The 14,326-nt window shown below is 39.5% G+C and overlaps 1 protein-coding gene across 2 annotated transcripts in view; it reads left to right on the top strand.

Annotated features, from left to right (window-relative positions):
* Positions 1 to 14,326, top strand: part of grik2 (glutamate receptor, ionotropic, kainate 2) — a 274,277-nt gene that overhangs the window by 99,003 nt on the left and 160,948 nt on the right. For both annotated transcript variants that reach the window (XM_034115672.1, XM_034115673.1), the window contains exons 4-5: positions 5,678 to 5,859; positions 11,463 to 11,516. In XM_034115672.1, the coding sequence (XP_033971563.1) occupies positions 5,678 to 5,859; positions 11,463 to 11,516 (236 nt within the window). The remainder of the gene's footprint in view (positions 1 to 5,677; positions 5,860 to 11,462; positions 11,517 to 14,326) is intronic.

The following is a 14,326-nucleotide window of genomic DNA, read 5'->3' as shown; positions in this document are numbered from 1 at the left end:
CTCTCACTCTGTGAGGAAGTGACTGCAGTCGTCTCACTCTAATCAAATCAAATCAAATCAAGGTTTATTTATAGAGCACATTTAAAAGCGATTTTTGGTCGGGCCAAAGTGCTGTACATGTAATAAAAACTACAATCACATAAAAACACATTTCTATAATCACAATAAAAGACAATAAATTACAACAGATATTTAAAACGAAAACACAGGGAAAAGTCAGGAGTCGTGCTCCGCTCTGACTAAAAGGCCAGGGAGAAGAAGTGTGTCTTAAGAGTAGATTTAAAAACCCCTAGGGTCTGGGCCGACCTCACATGGATGGGCAGAGTGTTCCAGAGCCTCGGGCCAGCTGCTGCGAAGGCTCGGTGCCCTCGGGTTTTGAGCCTGGTCTTGGGCACTATCAGCAACAGCTGGTCAGCAGACCTTAAAGCTCTTGCTGGGGTGTAGCGCTGGAGGAGTTCAGCTATATAGGCCGGAGCCAGCCCATTTAGTGCTTTAAAAACAAATAAAAGGATTTTAAAATCAATTCTGAACCGAATTGGAAGCCAGTGCAGTGAGGCCAGAATTGGGGTGATGTGGTCACGCTTTTTGTGGCCAGTGAGTAGACGTGCAGCTGCGTTCTGGACTAGCTGCAGGCGTTTAATTGACGCCTGGTCCATACTCACGTACAGAGCATTGCAGTAGTCCAACCTCGAGGTAACAAAGGCGTTAATAACCCTTTCCAGGTCCTCAAACGATAAAAACGACTTAGTCTTGGCCAATAGTCGTATTTAAAAAAAAGCAGGTTTTGACTACGCTGCTGACCTGCTTATCGAATTTAAAAGCGCTATTGAAGGTCACTCCAAGGTTCGTGACAGAGGGGAGGATATTATTTTTGAGGGAGCCCAGAATATCAACCTGGGAGGCTAGAGGTTGGGGTCCAAAAAAGATAACCTCAGTCTTGCTCTCATTGAGGTTGAGGAAATGTTGGCTCAGCCAGGATTTGATCTCTGCTAAGCAGTCCATCAATAGCTGTAATGAGTTAACATTTGAATTGAGTGGCAGATAGATCTGTACATCGTCGGCGTAGCAGTGGAAGGGGATGTTGTGTTTTGTGAGAATTGAACCTAGAAATGATAGCTCTCAGCTGAGCTCCCTTCTTTAAAGGGGACCTATCATGCAAAATGCACTTTTGTACGTCTTTTATACATGAATATGTGTCCCCGGTGTTCCAGTGAACTCACCAAGTGTCAGAAAACACAACCCTCTCTATTTTCCTCCATACCCAAATCTCTAAAAAAAGGGGCTGCAACGGATCTGATAAAAACTGATCCAGATTTGAACACTGTCCTGACGTCAGGAAAGTGGCGCTACGGCTATTGGGCCAACTCCACCAATCAGGAGGAGACAGCCACGGCCATTGCCGTTCGAAAGTGCTGGAGACGCTGTAGTACATATGCCAGGCCTGTAAGTGGCGCTGTAGTCTGCCACAATAGCAGCGAAGAAGACTTCGTTACCATGGTTACCCTTCTGTTTATTCTCCGCTGTGGCTTTCTTTCTCCCTCCCCGAGGCAAGCGTTTGCTCCTTCTGCTTTAATTCAATGCAATCCCTCCCCGTCGAGGCAAGCACTGTCATTCTCTCCGGTTAGTCCACCAGCAGATGACAAACACCCACCTCTCCGCCTCTTCCAAGGAACGATGGGACCGTGCGGCAGAGTTTCAGTTTCAGTTACTTTCGCCGGTCAAGATGTCCGTTAAAGTTTAAATCTTCCGGACAAAATTAGAAAAGTGCTGGTCAAAAGTCTTTGGCTATAATAAAACACGGAGGACGGAGATCTCTTTCTCTCCCCCTCTTCTGACAGCCCAGCAGCTGATCAGAGCACGTCTCCCCTCTCCTGCAGGGGGGCGTGGTCAGCAGAATCAGACCCGTAGACAGCAAACAGCACATAGAGCGAAATGAGGCATGGCTAAAATGCATGATCTGTTTGGTATTTCGAAAACAGAAACATATAAATATACCTTATATAGGTATGGCCCTACAATATATCATTTAAATATAGCATGATAGGTTTTTAAGGTGGAGGGTAGAGTTAGGGTGTAAGGGGTCGGTTTGGATTGAGCCTGAGCCCGGTAAAATACAGCTGATTATTCAATATCCCAGCAAGTGGCAGCCATTTTTGAGCTGCTCTACTCTCACTTCTTGGGCATATCAACCATCTTTCAGGCATGGTGGCCACCCCAGTGGAATCATGGGAGGGACTAAATGGATCAGCATGGCTCCATCTGTCCATGTGTCTCTCCATCTGTCATGTACTGTATATCAGATGCCACTCACTGGCTTTTGTTTAAGATTTAAACAGGACTTGTGCCAGTTCTTTGGTAAAATCTAAAAAAAAGTATTTGCATAAAGTGGATCAGATCTTTCAAGACTCAAGAGTTGTTGGTGTGGAAGTCTAAACAGAGTTGAAAGTAATTTTGATTTTGACTGTAGTCAAGTGAATTGAGTCCACACCTCTGGCCCTTTGCCCACAGTGAGGGGTCTCTTCATGCAGCACAGAGAGATGGCATGAATGAAAAATAAATAAGCTCAATTACTGGTGGAATAAGAGAATTGTGGAATTACAATTACAATTTGGTTCACACAAATATAAAGATGATTACAATTTAATCTGTCCAAAAATACATGAAAATAACACAAGATGACAACTGAGCCAGAGCAGTCGCTGGGCATTAAACACCGTCAATACTGATCAGCGCTGACAACCCTTTTCACCCTCTCCAGTATTCTTCGCCTCTAGATTTCTCATCACCGTGCCTGTAGTTCATGGAAAGGTATGATAGCCATGCAGAAAGCTCTGACATGTGTTTACGATGAGCAAGTGCAGCAGTCAATTGAGGCAAATTCATATTTCTTTTTTAGTTCTCAGCAATAAATATTTCCTGCAAATATCTGTATTTGTACAGATCAAAACTACAGAGCTAAAGAGAACAGATTCAACCGTAATGTATTTGAAAAACAATGTGGTCCTTTTTATAGGGATCCCAGACAAGAAACATATGTATTTTATCATTTCAGTTTGAGGACTTGTTGCACCTTTTTGAACATTGCACAGTGCCATGCAAGCTGACTAATTTCCTTTCATGCTAAGCTAGGCTAGTTTAAGTCTGACTCCAGCTCTTCTGTTAACACTTATGCTGTCATTAAAACGGAAATAAATGAGCATGTTCTCCAAAATGTTGTACTATTCCTATCGGAGATTAAATATTAAAATGCAGGTATTGTTCTTCAGACAACCTCTTTTCATAACAAGCATGCATTTTGCTTTTGTAGTGTGTGAACATTTCAAAAACGTCCTAATGCATGAAATCCACCTGGTTATATATATACTGTATGTCCTCAAAGATATGAGCAGGTGACAAGATTTGTTGAGCTTTGTGGTTGTGAAATATAAAATGATAAATTGTCTTTTGTTTGTCTTTAACCCCACTGTATATCCATTGGTGGAAATCTCACTGATCAAATTATGCTTAGTCACTCATTACCGCATAAACTCACTGCTACACCACATCAATCACATGTTCACACGGTTGTTTTACACATATTCACACACATCTGGTTCCCCACTGGGAGCTCTTTGACACAAGTTCAAACCCTTATAGTCTGCTTTCTTTATATCATACACTGTGTGTGTGTGTGTGTGTGTGTGTGTGTGTGTGTGTGTGTGTGTGGTGTGTGTGTGTGTGTGTGTGTGTGTGTGTGTGTGTGTGTGTGTGTGTGTGTGTGTGTGTGTGTGGGTGTGTGTGTGTGTGTGTGTGTGTGTGTGTGTGTTGTGTCCAGCTGAGATGTTGTGAACAGCTGAGGAGTCACTCCATCACGCGATGGTTAAATGGAACACTGCCGGTGTCTCACAGGTCAACACTCGGGGGGGATGATCATCAGTGTTTGATTTAATGAAAGCACTGACTGGCTGCGGGCTGGTTTCCCACAGTGCAGTGCACTCATTTGGAACCAGGAAGTAAACAAATAATGCCACAGGGCCAACAGCTGGGGACAGTGGGCCGTGGGCAAATAGAGACACACACTGCTGAGTGGCCGACGGGACTTTTTGTAGATTTAGGGACTGATGGCTGGCTAGTATTAAAAATAACATCTGGTTTAGTCAGTGTGAATTCACTTAACAGTAATTTGATTAATTACCTGTGATCACTTAAGGCTTTGTAATTAGAGTCGAGATGTAATGGCGGTAACTCAGCACATTTGTTTTACAATGAATTACATTTCAGCACGGATGACAATGATCGTACCTTTAAATACGGTCCAGACAGAGCTCTGTGTGTTTGTTCCACTCTTTGTATAGTTGGGTCAGGGCCTGCTGATACTAGGCATGGGAATTTGAAAGCAAATGTATATTCGAATATTCGACCCCCAAAGAAACGGTTAACCGATTAACCGAAATGTACATATCCTATAAATAAAATAAAATAAATGTGGGAAAACATTTTCCAAAAACATTTTTTTTTTTTTATTTTGAAAAAAAAAAAAAATACATGTTCAAATAAGTATAGAAACCAAGTTGAATTTGTCAAATGTATTGAACTGGTGATAACAGTTTGAACAGTTGACAGCTATAGGCCTACAGCTTTCATGCTTAAAACATAACTTGGTTTTTAAATGAAAGAGGGATCATACACGAACAACATAACGGGTTAGGGTAACGTAACCCTATTACAACAGAGATCAACAACCTATAACAGGGCCTCTGCACAGAATGCAGCTATTCAATACTCCTTCTTGTTTAAGAATATGAGCATGTCTACATGCTCAGGGGAGAGGCGGGTGCGGAGACGATTCACAATCAGGCCAGCTGTAGAGAAGACCCTCTCAGCTGGAATGTGGGCATAAGATGAGGTTTGAGTCTGTGTGATCTGCGTGTAGGGAGGGGCAGCAGCCATATCATTAGCTAGAACTAGCTAGATCTGATGGATTTAGACATAAACGCGAGTGAAGTATAACCGGACGCGAGAGAGAGATCAGCACCTGCAGCTCTGCCCGCTGTGAGGGACCGGTGAGCGGAGCAAAACACACCTTTTTTTTTTCACAGACCTAACACATTTAGCTATGGCACTGTCGTATACATTGAATTATTCCATTTGATCATATGTAATCAACTTAGGCACCCTTCCCAAAAAAATAAATAAAGAATTACAATAAAAATATTCATAACTCATATTCTCATATTCGAATACCTGAATAATTTTGAATATTCGATTAATCGTTCCCATCCCTAGCCGATACTGACGTGAAGCATACTGCTGAAATGTATTATGGAAAGTATTAGATGGACAAAGAGGACAGGGACAAAGATGGTGAAAGAGGAAATAGGAAGGCACTGAAAGAAAAATGTTGTGTTTACTCTAGAGTAGGGCAGGGAAGGTTAAAGGAAAACGATTTCGAAATAAACTGACGACAGAAAAATACCCCTGCAGCTTTCTTATCCTCGGTCTAATTAAAACAACCACTGCCAAATGAATCTGTAGCTCTTACCTCAATTACTGTGTAAATGTATGTACATATATTTAGGAGAATATTGCCCTCATGGGAGCAGGACTGTACCAGTTTCAGAATGGCAACGTTGTCAAATAACACAGACTCTTCAGGCAAACTAAAACATCCTTTTTTCCTTTGTTGTTTTCCCGACAGGTCTGATTCGGTTGCAAGAACTCATAAAGGCTCCGTCCCGATACAACATCCGGCTAAAGATCCGCCAGCTGCCTGCAGACTCTAAGGATGCTAAGCCGCTGCTGAAAGAGATGAAGAGGGGGAAGGAGTTCCACATCATCTTCGACTGTGGCCATGAAATGGCTGCTGGGATCCTGAAGCAGGTGTGTGTGTGTGTGTGTGTGTGTGTGTGTGTGTGTGTGTGTGTGTGTGTGTGTGTGTGTGTGTGTGTGTGTGTGTGTGTGTGTGTGTGTGTGTGTGTGTGTGTGTGTGTGTGTGTGTGTGTGTGTGTGTGAATAAGTCCTAAAAGATGGGTTATCTAAGGCACACTTCACTGTAGCCTACACTGTTTGCACACATTTATTTTCAACACACACACATTTGCAATTGCCTAATCGTGTTGAATACGTTATAATACTACAGATCAGGCCAAATTGTTTCCTTTTATTAAATATCACAAACATTTTTTAAAACATTTGATAAGATTGAACACCCTTAAACTGCAACTATAAATTGCAAATACTGCTAAGCTCATAATCAGTGCCAATACAGTCAATTTCCTTGAATTGTTATGTTGAATTTATTACTTTAATATTTAATTTGTGTTTATATACATTTCTTTAAAAAAATACATTTCTCATTCATATTTTTTTAATAATCTTGCTCTACAATGGGACCAAATGTTACATTACCCAATTTACCCCTTAGAGATGAATAAAGTATTTCTGATTTTGATTTATTTATATACTGAAATGGGAATATATGGTGTGGAGGTTGAGGCGTTTGAGGCATTTGTATGGTACAAAGGAGCTGATCCAGATTTGCGTCCGATATGACGTAATATCAGAAAAGTGGGCTGGCTTTACACCCACGGTTTGCTATCAGAAACAATGGCGAAGTGTTTTGGACGTGATATGGTCTTTGTTTACATTAGCAAGCATCGCTAATACTCAGAGCTAACCTGCACTGGAGAGAGTATGTGTAAAAAAGCAGGAAATAAAAAAAGGAACTCACCTTGCGGTAAACCCGCAAGAGAAAAGCATTTGAGCTCCATTCTGTTTCAGAAATAATCCTTGAAGTGGTTTGGAACATGATATGGCAGAGCAGACAGCTCGTCACAGACTTCACTGTGTTCCTGCTGCTCAAAAGGGGGCGGGGCCAGCAAAGAATCAGCCATTCTCTAACAGATGTCTAAAATGCATGATCTGTTTGGTATTTTGAGCAAAACACATCATAGACATGTTTTTTATATATTTTTATATATCTGATACCCATAATATATGCCTAAAAATAGCATGATAGGAGATCTTTAAAGTACATTCCCTCTCATATGTAATAATATCACAGGAAGTAAACATAGTTGCTAATAATAGTTTTTAGATCAATTATGTCTAAATTACGACTCAGTCATCTCATTATGCAATCACTGTGTATCATGACTTAATGATCTGATTATCATAATGGTCATGTTGTGCTGCTGGTAATTGTGCTCCATCCTCTCCTGGGATCCTCTTCTTCTGCATGATGGAAATCTCTTGGACAGACCATGAAATAAATACAGCAGCCTTAAACCCTGTCATAATAACACACTTACGTTGAGATCACAGGAAGCATCGTCTGATAAAATAATATTAGCATTAATCCCACAATTACACACAACATATCAAAACATTGGAGAAAACAGTATACCATGTGGCGTACAATAGGACATCTGCAATGGCTCAATTAACAAGAATTCATATTTCTTCTGCTTTCAGGATTTATCAAATATTAAAGACAACATGACTTCCCCCCCAGGCTGTCACTCCCAGGGTTTAATCAATGCCGGGTGGTAGATTGCTGCAAGGTCAAGGACTCCTTCCATTATTAATGTCAGAGAGAATCCCTGCTAACAGGAAGGAATAAAGACTGTCCCGCTCTGATATTCTCATTACATGACACACCTTTGAGTTAGTCATCATAAGTACTTCACATCAGCCATTGTCAAACCGTAACTCCCAAATGTAGACACAACAAGGAGGACAACAGAGAGGATCCATACCTATACATAATATACCTTTAATGTCTGTAATGTAGGACACAGACTAGCATTTCACAGATTTGTTGAATAAATCATTCAAAAAACACTTATATTTACATGCTGTATATTTAGTTCACTCATTCAATAACAGTGACCACCTTTCTTATATCAGACAAATGAAGGCTTCTCATTTTAAGCAGATGACATCATATTGTGTGGCATTGCCTTGTGCGAAATTACGATATTTGCGTCTTTGCATCACCTTTGTAAATTAAGGCCATGGCTCGCTAAGACTGTAACCTTATATATAGATACAGACAGATCTGTGTCAGACCAATAATACAAACAGAGGAGAAAGCTTTCATAACACCTGAATGTTTCAGAGCCTTTTTAAAACTCAAAATCATAAAATGTGTGTATTGTATATCAAATAAACCAGGATTCTGGAAATGCATGTCGCTGCCATCTGTCTTTGTGAGGCTATTTTACAGCAACACTAAAACACTTTACACACTCTTAATATTTCAAAGTCGCTTCTTTTTATGTTGTCTCACAGGGTTAAGCAGTTTTTTATTCGAACAAAAATACTCTGCCATAGGTTGAAGTATAGCTCAATTCCCTAACTTTCCCCCCAAATTGTCCCTACAGTAAGTGAGAGATACATGTACAGAGGTGGGAAGGAACTAAGTACATTTACTCAAGTACAGTAATTAAGTACAATTTTGAGATACTTGTAATTTACTTGAGTATTTCAATGTTGTACTACTTTGTACTTCTACTCCTCTACAATTCAGAGTTAAATGGTGTACTTCTACTCCACTACATGTATTGAATACCTTTAGTTACTTTACAGATGTGGATGAATGATGTGAAATATAACCAAGTGTTAAATCAGACTGTAGTTCCACCTGGAGTAAATTCACAAGCTACCCTGCAGTATACAAAGTCATTCAAACTAGCTGCACCTTTACCAGCTTTGAGAACACTTTAATGATCAATCATTATAAAACATATCATATATAGTATTCTGAAATGGACCAAACTGCAGAATGAGTACTTTGACTTTTGGTACTTTAAGTATATTTTTATGCTAATAATGTTGTACTTTTACTTGAGTAACCTTTTGAATACAGGACTTTTACTTACCATTCCTACACTCTTACTTTTACTCAAGTACAATATCTGAGTTCTTCTCCCACCTCTGTACATTTATCATGGTCACACTGGTCAAAGAATGTCAGAAAACCAGTCAGGACAAAAAGGCCTACAATTAAATTAAAAGTAAATGATTTGTTGACATTTGTCTGATTGTATTTCCCAGCTGTATTTAACAGAACCATCCTTGTAATATACTTAATCATGATGAATCATGCAATTGGACAAGGAATTGGCAGAGAATTGATTGATTTATATATGGTTGAAAGGAGGACAAGTGGCTAATAATAATAATACAAATATTAAAGCTAGCCTGGTCGGAACATAAAAGGCTGTAGATCAAAATAAATGTGGTTAGGTCAAGCAGATTTTCCATTGTGCGAACCCCATTATCATAGACTAAAGAGAGTATTTTAGGTTATCAAACTGAATTATTTTAGATGGATTAGACACACCAAGAAGTGTAACCAAGAAGAAAATCATGTGAATACATTGAACAGCATATTTCCTTTCAGTTATATCAGAATCCATCTTCAAGCTACAACTAAATTAGGAAGTGCTTTTTCTGTCGTTCACAGTGATTATAACTGAACAGAATGTTTTTCTCCATTGATTTGCTTTTTATAAATGACATACAAAATTGGAACATGGATACATAAGCATCGAAAGGTTTCCAGCATTCCTCTGGTATAAAAAGGTTCAGGAAATGGCACCATGTGAGTCACTGGTGAGTGGGCTGATCCTCAAACAGAAAGAAGGCTGGAGGCTTCTCAAGGTCCCCCACCTGATCCAGGCAGCCATTGTCACTTCCTGTCTGTTTAATCATCCTCTACACACAGTCCTAATCTGTGATATACTTCAGTTTAGTGAGACTTTGACACCACCACTGAGGCATTTTTATAAACAGATAGCCTCTTGATGGGGTGAATAAGTACATGATTCTGTGGTAACTCATTGATAGTAAGATTTGCAGCGATCAGAGGCAGGTGACAACTCCTACTGAACAAGGCAGCCATTTAGAGTGACTCTGTTCTAATCAACATCAAATACAAATGTAACTGCAACAGAGTCTTGTTTACCCATTCATCAAGTTTCTCTGTGTGCTCATTCTATTCTGGTTTTCCTTCCTCTGGACTCTCCACTAAACTCACACCAGTCTATAGACACCAATTATTTGTGTCTATAATTCAAGTTCTGCTCCTAGCATTGGGTAAAACTGGCAAACTAAATGTATCAATTCATATTTTGCTGGTTGTGGTCTAGGGTTAGGGTTAGGGTTAGGGTTAGGGTTAGGGTTAAGCCTTCTCCAAAGCCATGTCTTCCAACTCTCCAAGGTGTTCTCAGGTCAGATAATCCCTGCTGCCCGGTGTGGTTCTGTCCAAGGGTTTCCCTCTTCTCCAACTTCTAGAAAGCTGGATTAAATCCATGGAGGGCATTCAGGGTGCATCCTAATCTCAGGGCCCCATCAACCTCAACAGCAATTGTACTCCAAGTCTATTGGATGTCTGAACCCCTTTTTATTTTTTATTTTAAGATGCATTCAAATAATCTGTGATCTTGTAAAGAGTAGGAACAAATATAATGTTGGATATTATTGAAATCAGATTGTCAAAATAAAAGTGGACCCAATTGTAGAGACTTGAAGGAAACCGCTCTACTACCACAGGGTCAGACTTTGGAGTACTGCGTCTTTTTAAATACTATATCATTCACTAAACATGTCTCAAGGCAAGAGTGTTAAAATCTAAAGTCTAAAACCTTATTCTAGGCCATTTTATTTTATCAAATGTGTTTTAAAAACGGTTTAAAAGCGTTCAGAGTTAATAAAAGCCTTTTATTGCAGTTCCGGTGCATAAAATGGAGTGTGTAACACACCCATCACCACATTGACCTTCACACTTTTTCACTGCGTTTCTCTACATAAAGGACACACTCCTTCACACATTAGCACTGAATGTAAACTGTTATGTGCAGAATCATCAAATATTGACATATTTATAGGATATGTGGCTGCTTTAACATATCCATCTGTGTGATGATATAACGCCAACAAATAAATGTTGATGAGCTGCTAGCACCTTTCCTGGTTCACAGCGCTAAAATTCTTTTCCACTCAGAGCCAGTAGCATCATGTTATGCTTGTATATTCACACTTTCATATCATCAGCATAAGTATCACACCACTAGCTGTTTTTTTACACAGATTGTTCTAAACGCCAGCTTCCAAACTATTTTCCACCTCATTATTTTAGGATGACTTCCTAATATATGTTTTCCAGATGTCCCACTTCTATAGAAAGATGCATTATCCCCCACATCCCCTACATATGCCAGATGTAGGATGAGTCTGAGCTCTGTCTTTTGCTTTATTTGGCTTATGTCCTTTTTCTGGTGGGTGTTTGTCTCTTATCTCTGAGCCTGTGGCTGCAGCAGTGTAGCCGAATATATGCCTCTTCACATTACATGGTAATACAGCCAGTAATACAGACACACATGTGGAGGAATGCCTGTGTGTGTGTGCATGGGTGCGAAATATGACAAAATATTTTATCTGCCTCCCTATTCATTTATAAATCTCTCCCTCTCTCTCAGGCTCTCTCCATGGGGATGATGACAGAGTATTATCACTATATCTTCACCACACTGGTAAGTAGAGAAGGAGGCTGAGCTGCAGTCTCTTTGTCATCAGGTCGAACTCAGAGCTCCATATCCCCATGAAGATTTGTTGCATGCCCAAAAGATGAGATGGCGCCGCTCTTCAATCTTCATTTTCTCAGCTATTCATTTTATTACCTCAGATCGTTATTTTTTTCCTTTAATGTGTTTCCAAGAGCCAAAGAAAAATAATAGCATAGTACTTTGTGACATTAGGATAACTGAGATTTCTTTCTTCTTTTCAATCCTTTTTTGCTGTTTCCCACCTTTTTGAACATTAATGCTCTTCATGTTCGTCATTATTTTCCACAGTCATGTCTTTCTCCCCCTTTTCAAATTCTTCCTTTATATCGCATCTTTCTTATAGAGTTTTTAAGAATGCTACAGATATCACATACTGACGGTACGGTGGCCGACAGGTGCAAACACGCTACAACAGCCCAAAACATTCCATTAGGGGAAATGCACTGCAGCTTCAGAAACGACGCAAATTTATAAACACAAATTTGCCAAAACATATGCAAGTCAAGAAACATCTTCACCAAACTGACCAAACATGTGCAGGTTTTACCAAAAGCTGCAAGAAGCTCCAAACACAACGAAAACCAGGGGACACTAAAAAGTGACGTACACTGGAGAGCTTGTTGATGTTTGGGGATTATAAAGGTGGCCAACTGTCACTGTCAGCAGAGTTAGTCCGTTTCATATTTAAATGTTGTGTCAGTATATTTGAAATGACTAGGTTAGCTACGTTTAACTATATTTTATTACGGTGTCCTTAAAGAGTTTTTGTTTTATATTAGATTTCTTGTTTTATATTTTATGTATGCACCATGACATCAAGTCAAATTCCTCGTATGTGTGAACCTACCTGGCAATAAACCTGTTTCTGATTCTGATTGCTTCCAGCATCTGCAATAATATCAGAAGGAATCATGTGATCACATTGTTAAAAGTAGCTAATAAAACTTACATTTTAGGTAGGTTTCCAACAACAATTACAGTTGGCCAGCTTCATAATCCCCAAACATCTACAAATACAAAATAAAAAAATGGGTACTAGTCGAGGGCCGGACTGGTTCAATGTTTATTGCAGAACTTATTGAAATGAACTTATTGCACATATTAAACCTGGAACTAACACAGCTTAAATGATTGCCTATAAAAACAACATTAAACATTAAATAATCAGTTGCATTCATTTCTTATGTCTCTATCTGAAGCTTCTCCAGAGTCATTTCTTATAATTACATTTTTCCACAGGCCAACAACAGCTTCAAAAAAACTATTTCCCTCAAAGAAAAAAACAAACATTTCCTGTTATCTCAAGAAAAAAAGTGCAGAAGGAAACATCCATCTAAACTCAGTGTGCTGCTTTGTGATGCTAGTTCAAGCCAGATACTTGGCATCTCATCTTGGGTGCAAGTTCATCAATGTTTGGGCTCAGGCTCTGAGCGGAGGAGACCCTCAGGATGGAGTGAAGGTGTGCGTGCAATATACCGGCGGGCCAGATCTAATAGTAATTCGAAATTATCCTGCGGGCCGAAATTAAATCCACCACGGGCCTGATTTGGCCCCCGGGCCTTGAGTTTGACACATGTGCTCTAGAGCAAAAAAAAAAGCCTTTTTGTAAATTGAGCAGATTTATATATCAATTAATTTATTTAATTGATGCCAGGCACAGATCTTTTGCCCAAGGACACTTCCACATGTTGACAGGAGCGGGGGAATAACAGACACTATGACCAGTACCTCTCAACCTACTGAGCCACAGCCAACCTTTCCCATAAACCACCATAAATAAAAGGGGAACCTGTAAAACTGTTGACAGGAAAACTGCAAACACACTCTATTGTTACTCTTCTTTTATTATTTCTAACATATTTGACGTCAAACAATTTGAGTCTCTCAGGGTAAAGACTGAGCAGCCGTGGCCAGGGAAACTCTTACTGAAAGTAGAGCAGGGTGGACCCAAATTGCAATAGAAAACCACCTTTATTTAAAGGCAAAGAGAGGTGACGGTCAAGTGTTAGACGAAAACAGCTGAAGACGTCAGCAGGAAACGTTTCAGTGAACAGTCATCCACAAAGTTAATCTTTAAAGAAGGTCAAACACAACTGCCCTTGAAGAAAAGAGTCCAACCCTTTCAAGGGAAACTTCTGGTAACACTATTAATCATTCTACCTTTATTTTGTTTTGACAGGCCAAACTAATTTGATCCTTGACCACATACATCAAAAAAGCTCAAATAAAATCTGAGCTAACAGAAAATGCTCCATTTGAGTTTAGTCAGTAGGCGTAAAGATTCACACTGAAAGTGGCTACAGAACAGAAAAGCTTGCAGATAAGAAACACAATCTGCTTTGTAATGTATTGTTCTTTATTTAAAATATGTTTTAGCATTGTGATCCTACTAGTAATCCTATTTTTTTTTTTAAATGTAACATTAATCTGATTACATCTTTATTCATGTAACTGTAAGGGAATACACTTATATTTGTGTATGTATCCTTATTATGTATTCCTTTAACATGTATATTGTTACGTTAGGTGAGGAAGAAGCTTGTCATTTGTCTCGTTAATGTGAAGGGTATTATTCAGAGTCTGTAGCTCTTCTGATCTTAGGTGCCTGTATAAGGGACCTGCCTTTATCCACACAATAAAATGCAAAACGACACACATCTACATACTGTATACACACACACACACACACACACACACACACACACACACACACACACACACACACACACACACACACACACACACACACACACTAGTAAGTGTTATTCTAAGCTCCC

This window comes from Trematomus bernacchii, unplaced genomic scaffold (genome assembly GCF_902827165.1).
Source record: "Trematomus bernacchii unplaced genomic scaffold, fTreBer1.1, whole genome shotgun sequence".
Classification (NCBI taxonomy): domain Eukaryota; kingdom Metazoa; phylum Chordata; class Actinopteri; order Perciformes; family Nototheniidae; genus Trematomus; species Trematomus bernacchii.
Note: the sequence above shows the minus strand (reverse complement) of the source record. Positions and strands in the feature narration are given on the sequence as shown.